Raw genomic sequence first — 22,511 nt, 5'->3', positions numbered from 1 at the left:
CGTGATACTAGTTCTCATAAAAGGAGAGTTTACAATATACAAACAATTTATCATATTTATAATAAACTCGAAAAATGCTTTTTATATACATGTTCCAACAAAATCGAGTATAGAAGTTTGATTGGTTTTCAGATGCTATAAGCATGTCTAATTGTTTTCATGTAGTGTTATTTTCGGTTTTATCAATTTCTTTGAATGGAAATTATGAAATTGTTGATTATATACACGTTGTAGAAGCCGATTCGTGTTGAGAAGCAAAATTGCACTAATCTGTATCATCCATTTCTTTAGTAAATTCAGTTGTTTCTTAATGATTAACGTTATTTTCATCAATTTTGATCGAAATTGTTGAAGTCGTAGAATGATAGTTTCTTACCGTATGGTGAAGGGGTTGACAGCGGAAGCGTGCATACAAATAAATTAGATAACAAAAACGATCTATTTAGCAGATTATTTAGACAAATTCTATTCGCGCAATTATCACATGTATCATGCTCATAACTCAAATAAATCATGCTTTAAGAATAATTGAAACCTAAAACATGTTTTTCTACGGATTAACCATTTTACCTTGATGATTCTCCAAAGAATCGAAGATAGCTAACACCTTCTCCACGTGAAGATCTTGAGTACTAAACCACAGATCTTCTGACTGGTTCCCAGACTATATACTGATATCAGGGTGGGCTGATCTCACCAGAATACTAAGACTTAAATAAAGAAGACAGAAACTGATCTCACAGAGGAGAGCTAAAGGAAATTTTCATCCTCTTCAGAGAAGGAGAGGGGGACGAAATTTTATGAAAAATATTAAGTGTATTTTCTGTCTCCTTATTCTCCTATTTATATTAAGTTACATATTAGGTCCAGACAGGGATCTGTAGAATGTTTTGGATATGACATCCCCCAATTAGCTTTTTACTAATTAAATTGAACCCACAATTTAATATAAACATATATTGGAATATTACGAGCAACCACTACAGAAGTAATATTGCACTGCTCATCCAAATCCGAAATTATAAGTAATCCGAGTTTCCATTGTTTGTCATTTATTTCCCGCGCTTAAGATAGAAACATCAATTAATTAATTAGTGTCTCCTATATACTTAATTAATTAACATCTTATTAATTCCAAGAGTGGACTCAACAAGAAATGCTTATTTATTATTCATAGAGTAATCAAACTCCAACTAGCTAGGTTCCGAATAATAAAACCTTATTTCGAGCTACTCTTAAGGACGTTATCAAACGAGACTCACATCGCTCACGATTCAACATAATATACTAGCACCGCTAGATATTAATCACCACTACCCAATATACCATGATTATTGGGTTGCGAAAAACCCGCATCATTTGGTAAGTCAAAGTAGTGCATAACCAATACCGTATGCTCAATGCTAACGTAAGTTGATTAAGAAACAAATAATTATCAAGACCTCGTCTTTTAGTAGATAGCATAAAGACTTGTCTCGCTATTAGATCTAATTCAGTGCTCTACCACACCAATGTCATCTTATTTCACTAAGGCTTAGAAAACTTGTGGACTGACATTGCAACCTCTCACGATAGGTAGTCTAAGTCTATCTGAGTTATGAAATTCTTATTTTTCTTTGTTCAGAACTGACCGTGTTACCTTAAAGTGGACGACGCCTACAACCGGTCTACTAAAACAAAGACTTAGACTTTGTTAAGTTACTTATACATTTAAACATGCAATAAACATCCATTAAATGTAAAACATAATAATATTATGACAAAAATAATCTGTTTTATTCCTTGGAAAATAAAATAAGAGTTTATACAGTATTCAATCACTCAAAAGGCGATTTATAGTATACAAACTCTAACAAATGGTTGTTCACCTAAGATTGTAGCAAATTAATGATCCGTGCATATACTGTCTAGTAGTACATGTTAATTTCCCCATTGTAATGCAATAATTTAAATAATACTATAAAGATTTAAATAATTATTTTTAGATAACACTACAACGATTTAATAATTTGTTTTAAGATAATATATAAAAATTTAATAATACCACAAAGATTTTTTATTCTTAAAAATCACAATATAAATACAGAAACATTAAAAAATCACAAGTTTGATGCTCAACTCACTCCTCTCAAATCAAGCTAAATGGACAAATATACCCCTCACGGGCTGAAGAGTACAATAGTAAAAACCAAGACTGAATTTGGGATTTATGAATTTTTTTATAAAGTTAACTGAAAGTGTGATTTTGTAAATGTTGAATACTAAAAAGTGCAAACCCCATTTTCTGGGTACTACTAGTTTTTTAGTCCACTCTTTGAAAAAACAATAAAAAAACGTTTAGCAAGAAAACAAAATTTTACAATACGAAAAATTAAATTATTTTACAGTCCTTTACTCCCTCCATCTGCGAATAGGAGTCCCGATTCACTTTTATCATAAATAGTAATAGGGTCTTATATTCCATTAACTCATTTCACTCACATTTTATCTAAAATTAATATATACAAGTGAGACCTCTATTTTACTAACTTTTTTTCACCTACTTTTTTAATATTTCCTAAAACTCGTGCCGTCATAAGAGCATCCACATCGGCGAGCAGGGACGCGTCCGTCCGTCCGTGCCAGCGGCATGGAGACACTGTTCGCCGCTGGCACGGCGCTACTCGATGCATCGAGCACGTCCGTGTCAGCGAGCAGGCGACGTGGCGCGTTCTGATTGGCCAACGACATATTCGTTGGAAAATCATTTTTTTATTTTTTTTTTAAAAAAATCAAAAATAATACCAAAAAAAATATTTTTTCCCCATCCCAAAAAAATGGCCGTTTTTTTGCCCGTTTTTCTATATTTTTTTTTATTTTTTTTCTCCGAAAATCATCTATAAATACACCTATTCATCATCCATTTTTCACATCAAATCATCTCTCATTCATATTTTTCATACAACTTATCTACACCTTCATCTCTCACTCAAGCGCGAGGTCTCCCCCACGCCGAGGTGTGCATATGACGGTGGGTGAGAGGATCGAAACAAGGCACACAATGCACGATACTCGAACCCACGTTGAGCTACAAAAAGACCTAATCAAATACAATTGGGCGAAATTCGGCCACGAGTAGTGGTTTTTTTGATTTTAGGAGTTGAATTATGTATTTTTTATTGATTAGGAGTTTAATTATGTGATTTTTATTTTTTAGGATTTTAATTATGTAATTTTTAATTTTTAATATATTTTGTAATATTATTTCGGGTATTTTTAATGTATTTTAATTTTATGGAAATATTTTTATTTAAATTGAATAATGGAATGGTGAGACCCTTGTGGTCGTCCTTGCGGAAGAGCATGGATATGGGTGTTGTGCTCTTGCCTAAGAGTAGGTAGAAAAAGCGGGTCCGGGCCTACATCCGTGCTCGTTGGCAAGAGCACGGATGTGGATGCTCTAAAATAAGATTCCTAACGGCAGACGGTTGGAGTACGACTAGATTAGGTGGATTTTTTGTAGTATTGATAATTTGTAAACTAATGAACTTTGAACGTTTATTTATAGTAATTGAAACCGAAAGTCCGAGAAATGAAAAAAAGAAAAACATAGACATAATATATTTTTCTTACGTAGTAGTATTGGAATTTAAATTGGAAAGATAAGGCAAAAAATGTAGAAATATTTAGAGCATCCACAATAAGAATCGGTCAGTCATAGCCCAGCCACAAACTCCTCCTGCCACATCATCAGCACTAAAAACTCCTCCTGCCACATCATCAGGACCCTAATATTAGGACCCTAATAAATCAAATAAAAGAATAAAAAAGAAAGAGACCAAATCCCGCAACGAGCGCTACAGTAGAAAGACTTTCCTCTGAAAAAGAAAAGGAAAAAAAAAAATTACTTTACGTTTACTAAGCACTGTAAAACAAGGGTTTAATTATGTTTTACATGCTATTTCTGTCTCTCTCTTTGTCGTTTATTCGTCCACATTCCAAGCTGAACGCCTCTTCCGATTTTCTACATTTCAATTTCAAAATCGGAGCGGCGATTAAACAGAGCTTATGTTGCTTTCATATGCTAGATTTCTTCAACATTAGTGTTTTTTTGTTGGCATATGTGAATGAATTGAAGAGCTTGTGCATACGATTATAGCGATAATTTGTTGGATAGAGTTTGTAGATTGAAGTGATTTGGGATTACAATTCTGCATTTGCTTAAGTTGTAAGTGCAGCGGTGGGTTTGATCTGTTATTGTGCAGTGTTGTTTATATATTTATTGAGTTTTGGTTGAGGATTGGCTGCGCTGATTGAGGTGGAACTGGAGTTTCTGATCTGGTTGAAGTTGTTGCAGCACGATGGTAATGAGTCAATATCCTTTTTGTTTTATTGTTCTTTTCTGATTTGTTGGGGGTTTTTTTTGGTGGAACCTGTTGTTTCTTAGAAACTTTAATTGATCTGGTGTTTATTTGATCTTTTTGTCTCCTTTTGTGTTTGATTTTCCTGTTGATGGACTTGGCTAGTTAACTGAATGCAACGGATGATCCGATGTTCATGCTCAAAAATGCCAGTCTGTATGCTATCTTATTGTTGCAATTGTGTTTGATTATAATTTATGATTTAGTAGTAAGCTTGAATCTTTTGGGGATAGCCAAGTGAAGATGGAATGAATGTGTGTGATCCCCACTGATTTTTGTTTATTTTTGAAATTTCGTAATTAGTTTTATCTTTTTGAACATTTTTGCAGCTCACCTTCATTCTAAAGGTGGGAATGCTTCTCCTTCCAATTCTGAGTTATTGTACAGCCAACTGAAAGAGTATTTGTTTGTTAAGTAATCAAAAGTATTTGTTCATTTATATTCTCTTGAAACAGCTGCGTTTTGTAAATTGACTTGTCAACTGTTCGAAGATTGACATTCATATTACCCTGAAGGAAATAAACACTTATACAACATGTAGTTGACTAGAATGAAACATATCCATTTTAGAGCAAGATGTTTATGCTGCATGCAGCTTGTAACCTAAATTTTTTCATGAGTCTAGAACAGGTGATTTAAAAGTACATATGGACTTCATGGTCTATATCTGTGCTCTAGCAACTTGTAAACCAGAAATTAAGGAGTCCGGTAACAGCCTATCGAAATAAAACATGGACTTTCATAGCTTGCTGTGATGTTTCAACTGTATAATAACATTCTAAATAAGTCAAAGGACTCCTGTTTGCTGGTGTGTCATGTGAGAGTCATTGTGAAGGCTGAATGCTGTTCAATGCTGTAGGTTGCTTCAGCTGCTACAGGAGTTGGCTCTCTTGTTTGGGTGGAGGATGCTAATGAAGCCTGGTTAGATGGAGAAGTTGTTGCAGTCAATGGTGAAGACATTACAGTCCTTTGTACATCAGGGAACACGGTCAGCCATCATTAGAATTTTTTTCATCTAAAAATGTTGGTTTCTGGAAAAAAGAATTTATCATGATTTTCAGTTTCTATTACCAACCATTTTTCTTTTTGTTTGAAGACACATTATTTCTGTCCATATTGCTTTTTTGTGCAGCAACGCATATAAACTCGTCTTGTTTCTATTATAACACTGGGTTTTTCTCTATCAACCAATTTAATGATTTTTATAAAAGGTCGTTGTTTACTTTTTCTGCAGGTTGTTGCTAGGTGTTCTAATGTCTATCCCAAGGATGCTGATGCTCCATCTTGTGGGGTGGATGATATGACCAAGTTAGCATATTTGCATGAACCTGGAGTTCTGCAGAATTTAAAATCTAGATACGATATTAATGAGATATATGTGAGTTTAGTCTATTTGTTCACCTTATGATACATTTTTGCACTGTAACGGTAACTTTGGCAATCCTTGCCCAGTATAACTCTAACTAATTTTCTCACTCTTCAGACTTACACTGGTAGTATATTGATTGCTGTCAATCCTTTTCAAAGATTGCCTCATCTCTATGATAGTCATATGATGGAACAATATAAAGGAGCAGCCTTTGGTGAGCTGAGTCCACATCCATTCGCTGTTGCAGATGCTGCTTACAGGTGTGCAATGCTTCAATTGATGACAACTTTTCCATAGATATATCTTGTTATTAAAAAGACCATTTTTTTAACAGGCTTATGATGAATGACGGAAAGAGTCAGGCAATTTTGGTTAGCGGTGAGAGTGGGGCAGGTAAAACAGAAAGCACAAAGTTGCTTATGAGATACCTTGCTTACATGGGAGGACGATCTGCAGGAGAAGGAAGGTCAGTCGAGCAACAAGTTCTTGAGGTAATAACTGCTTCATCATGTTCGATGAACCAATAATGCTGTTGATTCTGGTTTTGGTGTCTGAGCATATCACCTTATGATTGTTTTATATATTTTGTTCTCTTTCTTGCAGTCAAATCCTGTTCTTGAGGCATTTGGTAATGCAAAGACAGTGAGAAATAATAATTCAAGGTACTAAGATTCTATTGGCCTCTATTGTGTGCATATCATGCATGATTTATTTGGTCTTCTATTTCACGCATCAATGCAGCTAATGCACCCATGATGTTAAATGTAGTCGTTTCGGTAAGTTTGTCGAGCTTCAGTTTGATCAAAGGGGTAGGATCTCTGGGGCTGCCGTCAGAACATACTTGCTTGAAAGATCTCGTGTTTGTCAACTGTCAGATCCTGAAAGAAACTATCACTGTTTCTATATGCTCTGTGCTGCACCCCAAGAGGTAACTGGCCCATTTTATTTCAGATAGTGGAAATCTGCAATTCTGCATTATGATTGCTGTTAGTTCCCCTTGCCATGTTTCATGATTCTGTACTAAAATGTAAAGCTTGAAAAGCTTGTATTTCTCAATAAGTTGTACGTAAACGTTATTGACAATCACTTGGAGTTCAAAATTTTTAATGTTTGGATCCCATTTGCTTCCAATCATTGTAGGAAGTTCAAAAGTACAAGTTGGGAAACCCAAGAACATTTCATTATTTGAACCAGACAAATTGCTATGAGCTTGATGGAGTTGATGATGCCAAAGAATATATAGCAACAAGGAAAGCAATGGATACTGTGGGAATCAGTGTTCAGGAACAGGTACTAACTTGAGTGTTTTAAGATGACATACCATTTAAGGTCTTCTATTTTTAACTCTGTTATTTCCTTATTCTCATAAATTAATGTTACAGGATGCCATATTTCGAGTCATTGCTGCAATTCTCCACCTTGGAAACATTGAATTTGCAAAAGGGAAAGAAATTGACTCATCAATGCCTAAAGATGAAAAATCTTGGTTTCATTTAAGAACTGCTGCTGAGCTTTTCATGTAATTTCCTTTAGCCAACAGCTGCTTTAACTGACAGGATGAGTTGTCACTTTGATCTTTATTGTCCATTAGAAATTTTCTTCTTTTAAGCATTGGCATTTTGTAGGTGTGATGCAAAATCCTTGGAGGACTCGCTCTGCAAAAAGGTTATTACGACTCGTGATGAGTCCATAATCACGGATGTGGATCCAAAGACTGCTGCTTCTAGGAGGGATGCTCTAGCCAAAGTTGTATACTCAAGGCTATTTGACTGGTAAGTGCCACCTCTGTTTTTAAACGAGACAAGCATCAATAAGAATCCTTACATGAATGGGGTTGCCCTTCTTACTCAGATTTTGTTGACCATGATTATTTGCAGGCTTGTGGACAACATTAATAATTCAATTGGTCAAGATCCAAATTCGAAGTATTTAATAGGGGTCCTGGATATATATGGATTTGAGAGTTTCAAGACTAACAGGTGCTTAACCGGTACGCTGTGTATTCATTATTGATCCGGTCGGTTCCATTTGTTCAGCTGCATTAAGGTTTACTTACTAGCCGAAAGTACCATAGTTTTAAAGTTGAGTACCGGCTAAAGTGTCTTTGTAATTTGTGGCCTTGCTGGTTTCATTTTCAGCTTTTGAAAACGAGACTTTGTTATACCTTTTCCTTTTCTGTCTATGTGGGCCTCATTTTAACTTTGTGGTAAGAAATAAAGATTAAAGGTGTTAGTGGTGGATTCAATAGATGATGCGATATGTTTGAGCTATGATGGAACATGACTGATAATTTGATATATAGGATTTTAATGGGGGGTCCGATATTGAAGTAGTATTTGTTTTGACTTTTGAGTAAGAGTGGTTTGAGACTTTTGGGAGTATTTTCAGTTAGAGTGAGTATTTTCAATCGAAATCAAACGCCTTTGTTTCTAACTTATTTATCTGAACTCCCAGTTTCTCCTGAAAATATGGAACCCATAATCCAGCAGTATGAACTGTTTCCTTGTATTACTTGTAGCTGGGCTGCTATTTTTCAACTCCTACCGTAATCTTTAAGCCAAACTGAATATACTTCTCGTGAGTGTCTGCAGAAAGTGTGTTCTAGTATAGATGTTCTGCTCATTTTATCTCATTTAAGTATGTATTGGTCAGTAAGTTGTTTGGTGAGAATTTACTTGTGTTTTCCTGTAGGCTTTACCAGGTAGTGGTGATGACCACAATATGTTCATTAGATGATGCCTAGTCTAGACTTTCGAACCTTTAAATAATTGCTTAAATGTAGTGTTTCTCTGACCATTAATATGATTAACTACAACTATTTTCTCTGTATTGAATTCTAAATATAAACTTTTGTACCTCCTCAGCTTCGAACAATTTTGCATAAACTTGACTAATGAGAAGCTTCAGCAGCATTTTAATCAGGTAGTTAATCCTTTTAATCTTGCTTGTTTTTTACTATTTCATTTATTTTTGTGCCTATTTTTAGTGCAAGTGTTAACCGTCTTACTTTTCAGCATGTTTTCAAAATGGAGCAAGAAGAGTATACAAGAGAAGAAATTGATTGGAGCTACATTGAGTTCATTGACAATCAAGATATTTTAGATATGATTGAGAAGGTTGAGTTGATTTTGCTACAACTAAACTTGCAGCTCTAGTTTTAAACTGTTCTTCCTTGCGGTTTTCTCCAGCAGTTGTTAAATATGTTGTTATTGATGCTGGACTATTGCAGCAAGTTAGAAAGATGTTTTATACTCCCTCTGTCCGTGAATAGGAGACCCGTTTTTCTATTTTAATCTGTCTGCGGATAGGAGTCCTGGTTCACTTTTACCATAAATGCTAATAGGGCCCCACATTCCACTAACTCCACTCACATTTCATTTAAAACTAGAGTAAAGGAAAAAACTGGTCCTGAACATATGCCCATTTTATGATTTTGGTCCTATACTTTATCTTTTGAATTTTTGCATCCTGATCATTTCAACTCGGATCACAATTGGTCCTACACTAACAATTCCTTCAATTTTTAAACGGTTTAAACCCGATTTTGACCGATTCTGATGGTTTTAACAGTCCCATCCCATTCGGGTTAAAACCGTTTAAAAATCGGTCAAAATCGGTCAAAATCGTTTACAAATTGACGGAATTGTTAGTGTAGGACCAATTGTGATCCGAGTTGAAATGTTCAGGATGCAAAAATTCAAAAAATAAAGTATATGACAAAAATCATAAAATGTGCATATGTTCAGGACCAGTTTTGGCCTTTACTCTTAAAACTAATATATACAAGTGGGACCCATATTCCACTAACTTTTTTCCACCCACTTTTCTTAACATTTCTTAAAACCCGTGCCGCCAAGAAATGAGACTCCTAATGGTGGATGGAGGGAGTATATAAAAAGAAACTAAAAGTATTTCACAAGGCGCTTGAAAGAGAATGTCTACAATAGTTTCTATTTTTTGGAAATCTCTTCCATTGAAAATAGCAATTGTGATATTACTGATGCCAACTCTGCTCTATACACTTTCACCTTGTTGACCCTATTTACCTAAATTTGCTCGCTCTAATATGCATAAATATTCTTTGAATTTTGCAGAAGCGAGGTGGCATTATCGCTCTTCTTGATCAAGCCTGGTATGCTTCTCATCTTGTAGGGACTATTAAATCCATTGGCTTGCTACTACAGGTACTAATAATTCCTTCTTCGTCCTGCAGCATGCTTCCTCGTTCAACCCATGAAACATTTGCCGAAAGTCTGTACCGGGAGTTTAAGAACCATAAACGCTTCAGCAAGCCCAAGCTGGCTCGTTCTGATTTTACCATTTGCCATTACGCTGGTGACGTGAGTTTCTATTTATTGTTCCTATGCATTTTGCATGAAAATATGTGTGGATTTACTAAGTGAGACTGCTGCACTTTTGGTTTACAAAAAAGTTTCTTTTATCAGGTAACTTATCAAACTGAGTTGTTTCTGGACAAAAACAAGGATTATGTAATTGGGGAGCATCAGGCACTCCTGAATGCTTCTGAATGCTCCTTTGTTTCTGGTCTGTTCCCAGTATCAGATGAGGAGTCCTCCAAACAGTCCAAATTCTCTTCCATTGGCTCAAGATTTAAGGTATAGAATTGCTTTAATTTTTATTGTACTTTTTCAAATTTTTGTCTCATCCTTTTTGTTTGTTAGTTGTTACACAAAGGTGCTAAGTTTTCTTCTGTTGCTTCTTCTTGCAGCAACAACTGCAATCTCTTCTAGAAACTCTGAGTTCAACTGAACCTCATTATATTCGCTGTGTGAAGCCAAACAATCTTCTTAAGCCTGCAATATTTGAGAATCATAATGTCCTGCAACAACTGCGCTGTGGGGTAATACTTATTTTCGTTCTATTTGTTGGCTTCTTGGCTTGTGCAAACTTGGTTATATATTTATATAGTAATATACTTGCTCTTTATCCAGGGTGTTATGGAAGCAATTAGGATCAGTTGTGCTGGATATCCTACTAAACGACCATTCTACGAATTTATAGACCGATTTGGCATCCTTGCACATGAAGTTCTAAATGGAAGGTATTATAGGTGTTTCCTTTATTTTTCCTTTCCCCCATCATAGCCTGGTATGTTGGTCTTTTCACTTACATTGGATTTATGATAGTACTGATGAGGTTGCTGTTTGCAAGAAGCTTCTTGGGAAAGTAGGACTTGAAGGATATCAGGTGATGAACCGTTTCTCCAATATAGAGTTTCAGTTCCTTAGTTATAAACATTTTGGGTTGAAGAAGTTTTTCACTTTTCTGCTAGTTTCTTATCATGTTTTAGTTTTGCTCTAGATCTTGGGTACTTATACTCACTAATATCCCATTCACCTGATGAAAACTTGTAAGGCAGTAAGCAGCATTTTGATTGATCAGTTTTTGTTTGATAACAATTATGCTGTATAATTGGTTATTTTAGCAAGAAGATGACTAAGAAGATTTTTTTGTGGATCCTTTATTGTCCATTACATATGCTTTAGAACAAATTTAATTTTTAGTAGTTCCTTTTGGCTTCAGCTTGTGCAACTCATAACTCAATATAAGAGAGGTTTTAAGTTCGGCGTACTTTCTCAATTTCAGTGAAGCATATGAAAATTTTAGACATTTCTTCTGGGTTCAGCTTGGGTTGTTCCTTACTCACTGTATAGGAGATTTTAGGATCAATATGCTTTTCTCACATCAGAGAAGAAAACTATAAAATAGAATGTATTGAATAATCTCTCTGTGTGTACATGATAGACCCTTGATCTATTGGATTAGAGCACCAACGATTTGTAGTGAGAAGAAGACGATAAACCCTAGTTGGAGTTCTAGGGGGTGATTTCCGCCAGAACCAGGAATGAGAATAAGTTTAATACTTTATTTCTCAATGAATAAAAGATTACATAGACCTCCAATTTATAGAATACTAACTAGACTCAATAAAGATAAAGATTGCATAAATATAGCTAACTAAAATAAAAGATATGCTAAATCAAATAATATTAAAAGATGTGGAGAAACTTGGGGACAAGGCATAACGAATCATGTTGGACAAGGCATGAGACCCCTATCAGTACAGCACAAGTACAAAGACTCCACTACATAGAAAGGGAGTTGATACTAGGTTCAATACAATTCTAATGATAAAGTTCTACCTATCATATAAAGCCATCTTGATAAGTAGAGCAATATAAAAAGGGACGTAAATGTAAATAATCTCCAACCAAAAATATTATTGTCGGTGCTGCACTCAAGTGCCCTTCTTATTTTTGATGCCTGCTTCTGCACCTGTAATTAAGCCTCTCGTGTCAGCATCGCCTTGAGCATAAAACATGTACCATAATGTCACATTGGAGTATGCACTATCCATGAAAACTTGTCTCTTTTAAGCTAATTGACTATAAAATTTTGTCATATGGATATCTCTGACTTATCATGCACACCTCTATTTTTTAGTATGCACCCAATTTGTAACAAATGTGTATATCTAGCTCTTATTTTTATGTTTTTAAGTGGAGCTTCTATAAAAATGTGCCATATGGACTTCAACATATCTCATTCTTGCATGCTCATTTCCGGTTTTTAGGACGCATGATAAATATGTCTGGCATCTACAATTGCTTTTATTATTGTTAAATGTAATTTTCAATTTGGAATGCAAGCATATCTAATTCAACTTTCTTTTGCAGATTGGTAAAACAAAAGTGTTTCTGAGAGCTGGGCAGATGGCCGAGCTGGACGCTCGAAGGACTGAGGTGTTGGGAAGATCAGCAAGCATAATACAGAGGAAAGTTTGTTCTTATATGGCTCGAAAAAGTTTCACATTAATTTGTCGATCTGCAATACTTATTCAATCTGTATGCCGAGGTAACCTTTTATTTTTTGCTTTCTAAGTTGACACAAGTATAGAAAATCATGATATCTGATATCTTAATTGTGAAATTCTATATTTATTACCCCAGGAGAACTTACACGGAAAATATATGAAAACATGCGTCGAGAAGTTGCTTGTCTTAGGATTCAGAGAGATTTGCGTATGCATCTTGCCAGGAAAACATACCTAGAGCTATGCTCGTCTGCTATTTGCATTCAAACTGGGATGCGTGGAATGGCTGCTCGTAATGAGCTCCGCTTTAGATGGAAGACGAGAGCTGCAATTGTGATCCAGGTATCTTAATTAATGATAAATCACCTGCAATGACTTTGTTCTTGTTATTTTCAGTTTGTTTGGGTAAAGCAATTTGTTCATTCCAAATTTGGTTATGATGGATTACATGAATGACTGCAGAGTCATTGTCGCAAGCTCTTAGCTCGTTTAGAATATACGAAGCTGAAAAAAGCTGCAATCACCACGCAATGTGCATGGAGGTCAAAGGTTGCTCGTGGCGAACTGCGTAAACTGAAGATGGTAATCAGTAACACCTTTACCAAAAAATAAACAAACATATGATAAAACTGAAAAAGAAAATGTAACTAATATTGAGGAACTTGATTCTCCCTTTTACATTGAAAAATTGCTACGTGTGGTTTTGTTTACTTAGAACTGTGGTAGTGGTAACAAAAAACACAGTAACCATAAATGTGTTAATCGTAATCTCCATGGATGTGCTGTAATTTTATTTCTTAATTAAATCTTATACTCAGGCTGCAAGAGAAACTGGTGCTCTGCAAGCTGCCAAGAACAAATTAGAGAAGCAAGTTGAAGAATTGACTTGGAGACTGCAGCTAGAGAAACGAATGAGAGTATGTTATACTTGTATATTTAAAGACATGTTTTCTTTATTTCTCTTGAAAATTTGAGGGTCAACCCATTTTATGATTTTTTTTCATATGCATTCTATGTCTGTAGGGTGACCTAGAAGAGGCAAAAACACAAGAGAATACAAAATTGCAAACAGCTCTGAAAGATCTTCAGCTACAGTTCAAAGAAACTAAAGACATGTTGTTGAAGGAAAAAGAAGTTTCAAAAAGGGCTGCTGAGCAAATCCCTGTAATTCAGGAGATTCCGATCATTGACCATGAAATGATGGATAAACTCAGTGCTGAAAATGAAAAGCTCAAGGTAAGCTGGATTAACTCTTTGGGCTTGTGCTGTTCAGTCATAAGTGATGAATGTTGAGGTGATGTACTGTTTTTTTGGTTGTATCTCATGTAGGCCCTGGTTAGCTCTCTGGAAACCAAAATAGTTGAAACAGAGAAGAAATATGAAGAGACAAACAAACTTAGTGAGGAGAGGTTGAAGCAAGCCATGGATGCAGAATCAGTGATAGTGAAATTGAAGACTAATATGCACATGTTAGTGTTTTTTTAAATATCTTTTAAAGGTTATGTTTGTGTCAAAATTAGATATTATTTGGGCCATTTTTTTATTCTTTTGCTGCAAATGTCCCTGTACTCATATTTGCACACATAAATTAGTTGCAAAATTATGTTTTTTACTTACCTGTGCAGTCTTCAAGAGAAGATCTCTGACATGGAAACTGAGACCAAAATTCTTCGGCATCAGACCTTGTTGACCAATTCCAAGCCAGGACTTCAATCAGAATTTGGTAACAGGGTTAGTTGATTTTTTGGGCTGGTTGGATTTCTCTGGTCTGCATGCTTAATCTCAGACTGTTTCATTAAACTTATGTGCAGGTATTGGAAAATGGGCACCATGCTAGCGAAACAATTAGAACCAATGTACAGTTCCTTTTTCTGGAAAAAATATGGAATTTGATAGGGCATGAGCTCACCCTATGGCTATGTCGTTATGTGTACTTTTTTTTGAATGTAACATAATTTGTTGCAGGATATACCACATACCCCTGTAAAAGCATATGAAACCCCTGGCAGCAAACCAAGGAGACCGCCAACTGATCGTCTACAGCATGTGTGTGCTACTAGAATTTTGAGATGGTCTTCTTAACTTCATCCATTTTAAAATCTTGTTTATGGGTTTGAATAATTGCAAAATTTGATGCAGGAGGATGTTGACACTCTCATGGAATGTGTAACAAAAGATGTGGGGTTCAGTCAAGGAAAACCTGTTGCTGCTTTCACTATATACAAATCTCTTTTGCACTGGAGATCATTTGAAGCAGACCGGACTAGTGTGTTTGATCGTCTTATTCAGATGATTGGTTCAGCTATTGAGGTAATTGAGCTTATTTTCCATGATATATTCATTTGAATGGGGGTGATCATTTTGCTTGAATTTGGCATAAATATGTATTCAAGATAGGCTCCAATGCCCCGATGCAGTGGGGTGTTATTTGGATTAAAGTTTTATGTTCGTTCTGTTGTTCTGTTACCTGTATCAATTAGAGAAATGGCTTAACTTCTAGCTTTGTATAGTATTGTGTATGGAATTATAGATTTGAAAATATTAATGGTATTTTCTTGTCCTCAAGAGGGGTGTGGGTGACCTGGCTATTTAACTGTCTGCTTTATTAAGAGCAAATTTGACTAGCTTCATGAAAATTATTAGAAATTTTTCTGAAAATAGTTTCTTCTAGTATCATTAGCTTCTTTTATAAAGTTATGAAATAATTCAGCAAGAACTGACTGCAGGATCAAGACAGCAATGACCATATGGCTTACTGGTTGTCAAACACCTCCACCTTGCTGTTCTTACTCCAAAAAAGTCTAAAACCTGCTGGTGCAGCTGCTGCAACTCCTGTCAAGCCGACCTCTCTGTTTGGGAGGATGGCCATGGTATTCATATTCTTTTTTTAGTTTGCCTTATAAGTGATTCTTCTGTGGGATGACATGAATAATATAAATGAGTTTCTTTACAGGGTTTCCGTTCTTCACCTTCAACTGTCAGCCTTGCTGGTGCTACAGCAGCACTGGAAACAGTGCGCCAAGTTGAAGCCAAGTATCCTGCTCTCCTTTTCAAGCAGCAGCTCACTGCATATGTTGAGAAGATATATGGAATTATTCGGGACAACTTGAAGAAGGAGTTAAGTTCACTGCTTGCTTTATGCATTCAGGTATATTTAGAGCATTGAATAATGTATGAGGTTTACTTGAAAGTTGATAATGCAATATTTAATGTCTTTCGTTGTTCTCTCTTCTTACTCAGGCTCCAAGAACCTCTAAGGGAAATGCACTAAGATCTGGGCGATCCTTTGGCAAAGATTCCCAAACAAATCACTGGCAGGGGATTATTGATTGCCTAAACTCCCTTTTGATAATCCTGAAAGAAAATTTTGTACGTCTTCAGTTTGTTTTGAACACTTATTTTATGCAAAATTTATTATGCTAACAATTATTTACCATTACAGGTTCCTCCTGTTCTCACCCAGAAGATATATGCTCAAACATTTTCATCTATAAATGTTCAATTGTTTAACAGGTGATTATGGAGTCCTTTATTACTTATAAACCCCTTTTATACTTCTTTTGTTACTAAGAATCACTAATTTCGTCCGAATATATATTACCTGTAGCCTTCTACTACGCCGTGAGTGTTGTACATTCAGCAATGGGGAATATGTCAAAGCTGGACTGGCAGAGCTTGAGCTATGGTGCTGCCAAGCCAAAGAAGAGGTACTCCACATGGATGTGAAATTAATAACATCTAGGTTTTGGGCTAAAACTAACTATATGCTATCCTATTACCTTGTTAAATTGTTCCTGGTTCTCAGTATGCAGGTTCAGCTTGGGATGAACTAAAACACATAAGACAAGCTGTTGGGTTCCTGGTAAGTTTATTTGTGCGGAAGGAATATGTTTTCTGTTAGGTCTATTAATCTTTTAAAGTGTATCACTTTTGAAATTTGCTTATCCAACCATTATGTTCGATCCCACCTGCAGGTTATACATCAGAAGTACAGAATATCTTATGATGAAATCACTAATGATTTATGTCCTGTAAGTCATCAGCATCTGCATCTGGCTCAGCATACAATAAAATGAACCGAACAAAATGAACCATAACTAAATTGGACTGCCAATGGCTCTTAACAAAAAATTCCTCCTGATAATTTTACTTTGAAGTAATAGTATTGTGATATAGGAAATATCATCAATATTATCTCACACTGAATGTCATTGGTATCTCAGATTTTGAGTGTTCAGCAGCTCTACAGAATATGTACATTATACTGGGACGACAACTATAACACTCGTAGTGTGTCTCCTGAAGTAAGTAAATTTACAATCTCTACTATATGCTCTATTATCTTGCTGTTATTCTGTTTAAAAATAAATTTATTGAGTAAATCTGTTTCCTGACTCCAACTACAGGTTATAGCCAGTATGAGGGTGCTAATGACAGAGGAGTCAAGCTCTGCAAGTAGCAGCTCATTTCTGTTGGATGATAGTTCCAGGTATTTCCTATTATTTTATTAGCTTGATAATCAAGGACCATGTGTTTCTAAAAGTTTAAATCTACATATATCTCTCAGTTTGTTTTTATGAACAATTAGTGGTTGGTTATTCATTACTTGATTCTTATTCAACTATGTGCTTCTATTCTCCTTGACGTTTTCAATATAATCCATTATTCTTTGTAACTGATTCAGGTTCTGTACATAAACTTTAAACAGAATCTGGTGATGGTTACCAGATAACCTTTCAATATAATCCATTATTCATTAAGTCCAAAGGATTAAAGAAAATATGATGAGCCTTGTTCTGAAATCTATGAACTGTTACAAATAAAGGTAACAAAAAAATTTGTCATTGCTGCTAATTGCCGAAACAATGATGATGAAATTAATCTCTGACATCTTATAATATATATACTGTGGTTTTGAATAAGGGTTCTTTCAGATAAGGTTGTTATGCTGCATCTGGTTAACTGTTGTTTTCCTTGTATGCTAATCAAACCAACTGGCTATGTATGTTAATGCAGCATCCCGTTCTCGGTTGACGATCTTTCCAACTCAATTGAAGTGAAGGATTTCATAGATGTGAACCCAGCACCGGATCTTCTTGAGCATCCCGCCTTTCAATTTTTACACAACTGAGGCAGTGGAACCAAGATAACGGTGGGTTGGATATCACATACTGTAAATTCGTTTTCAAATTTTGTTTCTATAAATTACAAAAAGTTATTCTTTATTTGTTGTTTTTTAGTTTGTTCAAAGTTTCTCCGCATTAGGGGCAGGAAATTCATTCAATCTGCAAAATGCTTTGGTGCTTTTGTATGGTTTTTGTCGGGCCAAATTCTTTTTTTTAGATTAGGAATATATGCCTTCTCCAGAGGTGGTTGGGGATTACCACCCTAGTGTAATTTGTAAGTCGTTCATGTTTTACAAATATATAGTGAAAAAGAATGTTGATAGGTTGTTGTACGCAGTTTGTTTGTATTCGACTTTATACACTTGAGTGGAAAATACTTATACTCCCTCTATTCCAACTTACTTTCCATTTGCCTATTATTTTAAGTTACTTGAGTTATTTTCCTTGATTCTCTTGCATTATTTATTTTCTCTATTTAACTTACTAAACACAACAGTTTCAAATTCCATGCTCTAAAGAAATGCTTCAAGTAACATGATTAGGCCATGAAGGAGAAGGAAGGGTGGAACAGGTAGGGATGTCGATCAGGCCGGCCCATCGTGGTTTTGGGTCAATCGGGTGCGGGCTAATCGGGTTGTATTTTTTCTGGTTTTAAAATTCAACCTTAACCCTAAAAGCTCGGGTTTCAGGCTAGCCCAACGGGTTAATTGGATTGCTACAGATAAAATTAATATGATTCAATCCAATAAATAATCATGAAAATTAGTTATATTTATAAAATGTAAAGCATTTAATTATGATAAATTTGAGATATATATGCTTAAATTCAAACATAAACATGATCAAATATTAATATTTGAGATTTATGCAAAATGAAACATAAACATATTTCGATAAATTTTAAAGCATGTTTTAGAAACTTTAATACTCCCTTATTTTTTTAAAAATAGCAACTATTTCCATTTTGGATCGTTCCTTAAAAATAGGAACTTTAGAATCTTTCTATTTTACGACATGGACCCCACAATCCACTAACTCTACTTTCACTACTTTTTCTCTTCCTCTTTCTTACTTTACTCATTTTTTCCTCTCTCTTACTTTACCAACTTTTCTCACTTACTTTACTAATTGTGCATTAAAACTCGTGCCGTTTCCAATGTTTCTATTTTTTGAATACGGAGGGAGTAGGCATGCACACGGGTCGGAAACCGCCGGTTCCGGTTCATGAACCGGCGGTTCACAGTTCATCATTCCCATGAACCGGAACCAGCTCGCCAAGGGTCCCGACGGTTCCGGTTAAAAAAACCGCCGATTTTTTGCCTGAACCGCCGGTTCCGGGCCGGTTTGGCGGTTTGTAATTTTTTTTGCATTTCTTCTCGTTTTAGTGTTTATTTCAACAAGACTACAAGTCACAAGTCACAACTTATAAGTTACAATTTACACTTAAGGTTGGACTTGAGCTTTTGGGTTAAAAGAGAGTATTAGATGATTCTCTTTTATAGCTACATGTTCTTGGATGTGTTGCTCTTTCTTTCAATGTGAGATAAAACTCCTTATTTATAACTACATGATACATCTCCATCATCTTTGTTTATATTAGTTTATTTCTTAACTACCTTCTATTATTATAACTTAACAACATATATAATTACATAAAGTACTATTCTTTAATTCTTTATCATTATCGATTGTTCGTGTATAAGTTTATGTGTATATTAACTAATAAATACCATTATAATTTATACACATTAAGAGAATAATTATTATACAAATTGTATTAATCTAGTGATAACTATAATATGAATAATTATTTATTTACATACAAATTATATTACTCAATAATTGTTTATTCTTATCTATCAAGAATATATTCACAAATAATAATTTTATTTATATAAATTATACTACATCTATTAGAATAACAACTATTATACAAAATCATACTATTAGTCGTCTACTAATATATAAACTATATTATGCCACTAAACAAATCATTCTTTAGTTATCTATTTTTATCATTATTATACCAATTATATTAATTGTTATTTTTTTCGCATTTTAATCAATATATTGAGAAAAATTAACAACATTCTTACATTTAAATCCAATTATTTGAACACGTCCACATTCTATAAATATACAAATTATTAGCAACATGCAACATTCAAATTTAATTAAACTATTCTAGTTGATGCTATTATTATCTATAAATTTGTCTTAGAAAAAGAATCATAACAAAAATAAAGATAAAGTTAGTGAATAATAAAATGTAGTAAAAAATAAAGAAAAGTAGAAAATAATAAAAGTTTTGTATTCCACATTGGAAAAAGATGAATGAATGATCTAAACATGTAGTTATAAAAGGAAAATACTTCAACATATTTTGTCCCACATTGAAAGTGAAACAAAAAATATTCAAGGATGTCTCTATAAAAGAGAAACAACCAAGAATGGTTTCTTAGAATTCTTAAAAGTGAGCACATATAAATCCAATTATTATTATTATTTGAACACATCCACATTCTATAAATATAGAAATTATGAGCAACATACAACATTCAAATTTAATTGAACTATTCTATTTGATTCTATTATTATCTATAAATTTGTCTTAGAAAATGAATCATATCAAAAATAAAGATAAAGTTAGTGAATAATAAAATGTAGTAAAAAATAAAGAAAAGTAGAAAACATATGAAAGTTTTGTATCCCACATTGAAAAAAGATGAATGAATGATCTAAACATGTACTTATAAGAGAAAATAATTCAACATATTTTGTCCCACATCGAAATTGAAACACAAAATATTCAAGGATGTCTTTATAAAAGAGAAACAACCAAGAATGGTTTCTTAGAATCATAGGCCAAACAAATAAATATGGGCTATTATGAAATTATTGTATTTATTTATTTGTGAAAATTGATTTTTATATTTAAAAATTGATTTTATAAATAATATTTTTTTTTAAAAATTTTATTGAACCGGTGGTTCGAACCGGTGAACCGTCGGTTACGGTTCGTGATATTTCTGAACCTGAACCGGCCCGCTTGAACCGCCGAACCGCCGGCCGGTTCAAACCGCCGCCGGTTCCGGTTCCGGTTCATGAACCGGCGGTTCCGAACCGCCGGTTAACCGGTGGTCCGTTTCGGTTTATGCATGCCTAGGAGGGAGTATATAATTTGTGTACTTAATATAAAACTGAAAGTTATTATTTTAGTTATCTATTCCCTTTGTCCCACTCTAAGTGAATTGATAAGGCTCGTTTCATGCATCTATTTTGGGGTGAAATTCTGCAATTTTTGGGAAACTAACGAATGAATTTGAGCCAGGTGTGTAGGAAATCCGCTGAACCGAAATTGCATGAAGAAAATAAGCGGACAACGGATCAAGGGAGGAATGGAGTAATTTTACACTTGCTGCGAAATGATCAAGTGAGCGGAGAGTGGAGGCAGCAAAAGGAGATGGAGTATAGTTAAAATATCCTTAGGTAAAGGGCATAACCGACAATTTGAAAGGAGGAGTACCATAGGGATTTGAGCCTCAAGCCTCCCTATAAATGGGGAAGGGAAAGAAGATTGAGGCAGAACTTTTTCATCAGCTCTCTCCCGAGCTGAGTCTGAAGCTCACAGTTTACTCTCCATTTCATCTATCATTGTTCTACACACTTGGCGAAGGGGTTTCATGGCTGGTGGTGATTGTTTTAGTTCTTAGTTTGTCGTACCTGTGTTCCCCCGTCCGGGAAGGGCGAAGATACAATCGTTTTTAATTTTCTGTTTGCCACAATTTCAATTCGATGTTTTTCTTAGCTTAGAACTTTATCTCGAGAAGCAACTTTTGAATCTGTTAAATTGCATCTAATGTTTGAAGTTTTCTACTGTTAAGTTTATCCTTCGTGTGCTGTCTTGTTTTGAGCTGAACCTGTTGGGATGCGTCGAGTTTAAGTCTTGAATGTCTTCGTTGAATTGGTTGGTTTATATCTTGAGCAGTTTTATTTAATTTGTATTGGATACTTTTCGCAAATTGGTAGAATAGGAGGATGAAATCTGTTGACGGGGTGTGAATTTTAGATCTGTTTCTAATTGTGTTAGATCTGGAGGATCGTTGTTATATTACGTAGATCTGGATGTTTAAGTTCTGCGCTTGCATGGATTATGATTTCTGCTGAGTTACACTCTGTTTTAGTTGATCAAGTAGGTTAGAAGTAGTAGGTATGGTTGAGTTTACTCTTAGATCCATGTTATGGTTGTTTAATTGCTCTGAATGTTGAATTTTGCGTTGTATGCTGAACGTTGGAAGAATTGGGGAAGAAGACGAAGTAGTTAGAAGTTCAGATCTAGACTTGCAGCTTTAGTCCTCTACTTTTCGCATGCTTTTCTGATGACTGTTAGTTAAGGGACCTGGTCCCCACCTTTATTGTCATTCTTGTCTAGCCATTTCGGGAAAGTCTAGTATGAATTTCTCAGTTTAGTTCAGTTGATTTATAGGTTGATCAGTCCAGAGTTAGGATTAAATAGTTAGTTTAACATGCAGTTCAGTTTGAGTTGATCAGTTTGATAGTAATAGGTCCAAGTCATTCAGTTTAGTAAATCAAATCTTAACCCACTGTGAAGCGTCGCAGCAGCCAAACCTCAAATGTCAACAACAAATGTGAAAACCCTCATCCTTATAGGATTCGACCCTTACTTCTCTTTACTAGTTCATAGTATTTGGGTTAAGGTATTGAAAAGGTGAGTTTCGATCTATTTGCGCGACCAACGACAGTTAGATTGGTTAGGGTTG

General features: G+C 34.8%; 1 protein-coding gene across 2 annotated transcripts; it reads left to right on the top strand.

Annotated features, from left to right (window-relative positions):
* Positions 1-3,940: 3,940 nt before the first annotated feature.
* Positions 3,941-18,131, top strand: LOC121811010 (myosin-6-like). 2 transcript variants are annotated; one of them, XM_042211758.1, is made up of 40 exons: positions 3,941-4,343; positions 5,260-5,388; positions 5,635-5,778; positions 5,884-6,029; positions 6,104-6,260; positions 6,373-6,431; positions 6,538-6,697; positions 6,910-7,059; positions 7,152-7,288; positions 7,395-7,541; positions 7,647-7,748; positions 8,634-8,691; positions 8,784-8,885; positions 9,864-9,901; positions 9,983-10,109; positions 10,215-10,385; positions 10,499-10,630; positions 10,722-10,831; positions 10,917-10,977; positions 12,468-12,645; positions 12,741-12,946; positions 13,067-13,186; positions 13,423-13,521; positions 13,628-13,840; positions 13,934-14,073; positions 14,230-14,335; positions 14,416-14,460; positions 14,570-14,650; positions 14,744-14,914; positions 15,331-15,474; positions 15,558-15,752; positions 15,845-15,973; positions 16,047-16,117; positions 16,212-16,311; positions 16,410-16,466; positions 16,579-16,635; positions 16,828-16,908; positions 17,011-17,093; positions 17,621-17,756; positions 17,845-18,131. In XM_042211758.1, exons 1-39 carry the CDS (start codon positions 4,341-4,343, stop codon positions 17,733-17,735), a joined length of 4,524 nt encoding a protein of 1,507 aa, XP_042067692.1. In that variant the 5' UTR covers positions 3,941-4,340; the 3' UTR covers positions 17,736-17,756; positions 17,845-18,131. The 2 variants fall into 2 exon arrangements, with proteins under 2 accessions (XP_042067692.1, XP_042067691.1); XM_042211757.1 differs by having other exon boundaries at positions 17,621-18,131.
* Positions 18,132-22,511: the final 4,380 nt, after the last annotated feature.

Source organism: Salvia splendens, chromosome 7 (genome assembly GCF_004379255.2).
Source record: "Salvia splendens isolate huo1 chromosome 7, SspV2, whole genome shotgun sequence".
In the NCBI taxonomy this organism is placed as follows: domain Eukaryota; kingdom Viridiplantae; phylum Streptophyta; class Magnoliopsida; order Lamiales; family Lamiaceae; genus Salvia; species Salvia splendens.
This window is presented reverse-complemented; position numbering and strand designations above follow the sequence as displayed.

Excerpts from the sequence above, each read along its gene's own strand:
- LOC121811010 (XM_042211758.1), top strand. Across the intron at positions 7,749-8,633 it reads GAGAGTTTCAAGACTAACAG|CTTCGAACAATTTTGCATAA; the intron begins GTGCTTAACCGG and ends GTACCTCCTCAG. Across the intron at positions 10,386-10,498 it reads CCATTGGCTCAAGATTTAAG|CAACAACTGCAATCTCTTCT; the intron begins GTATAGAATTGC and ends TTCTTCTTGCAG.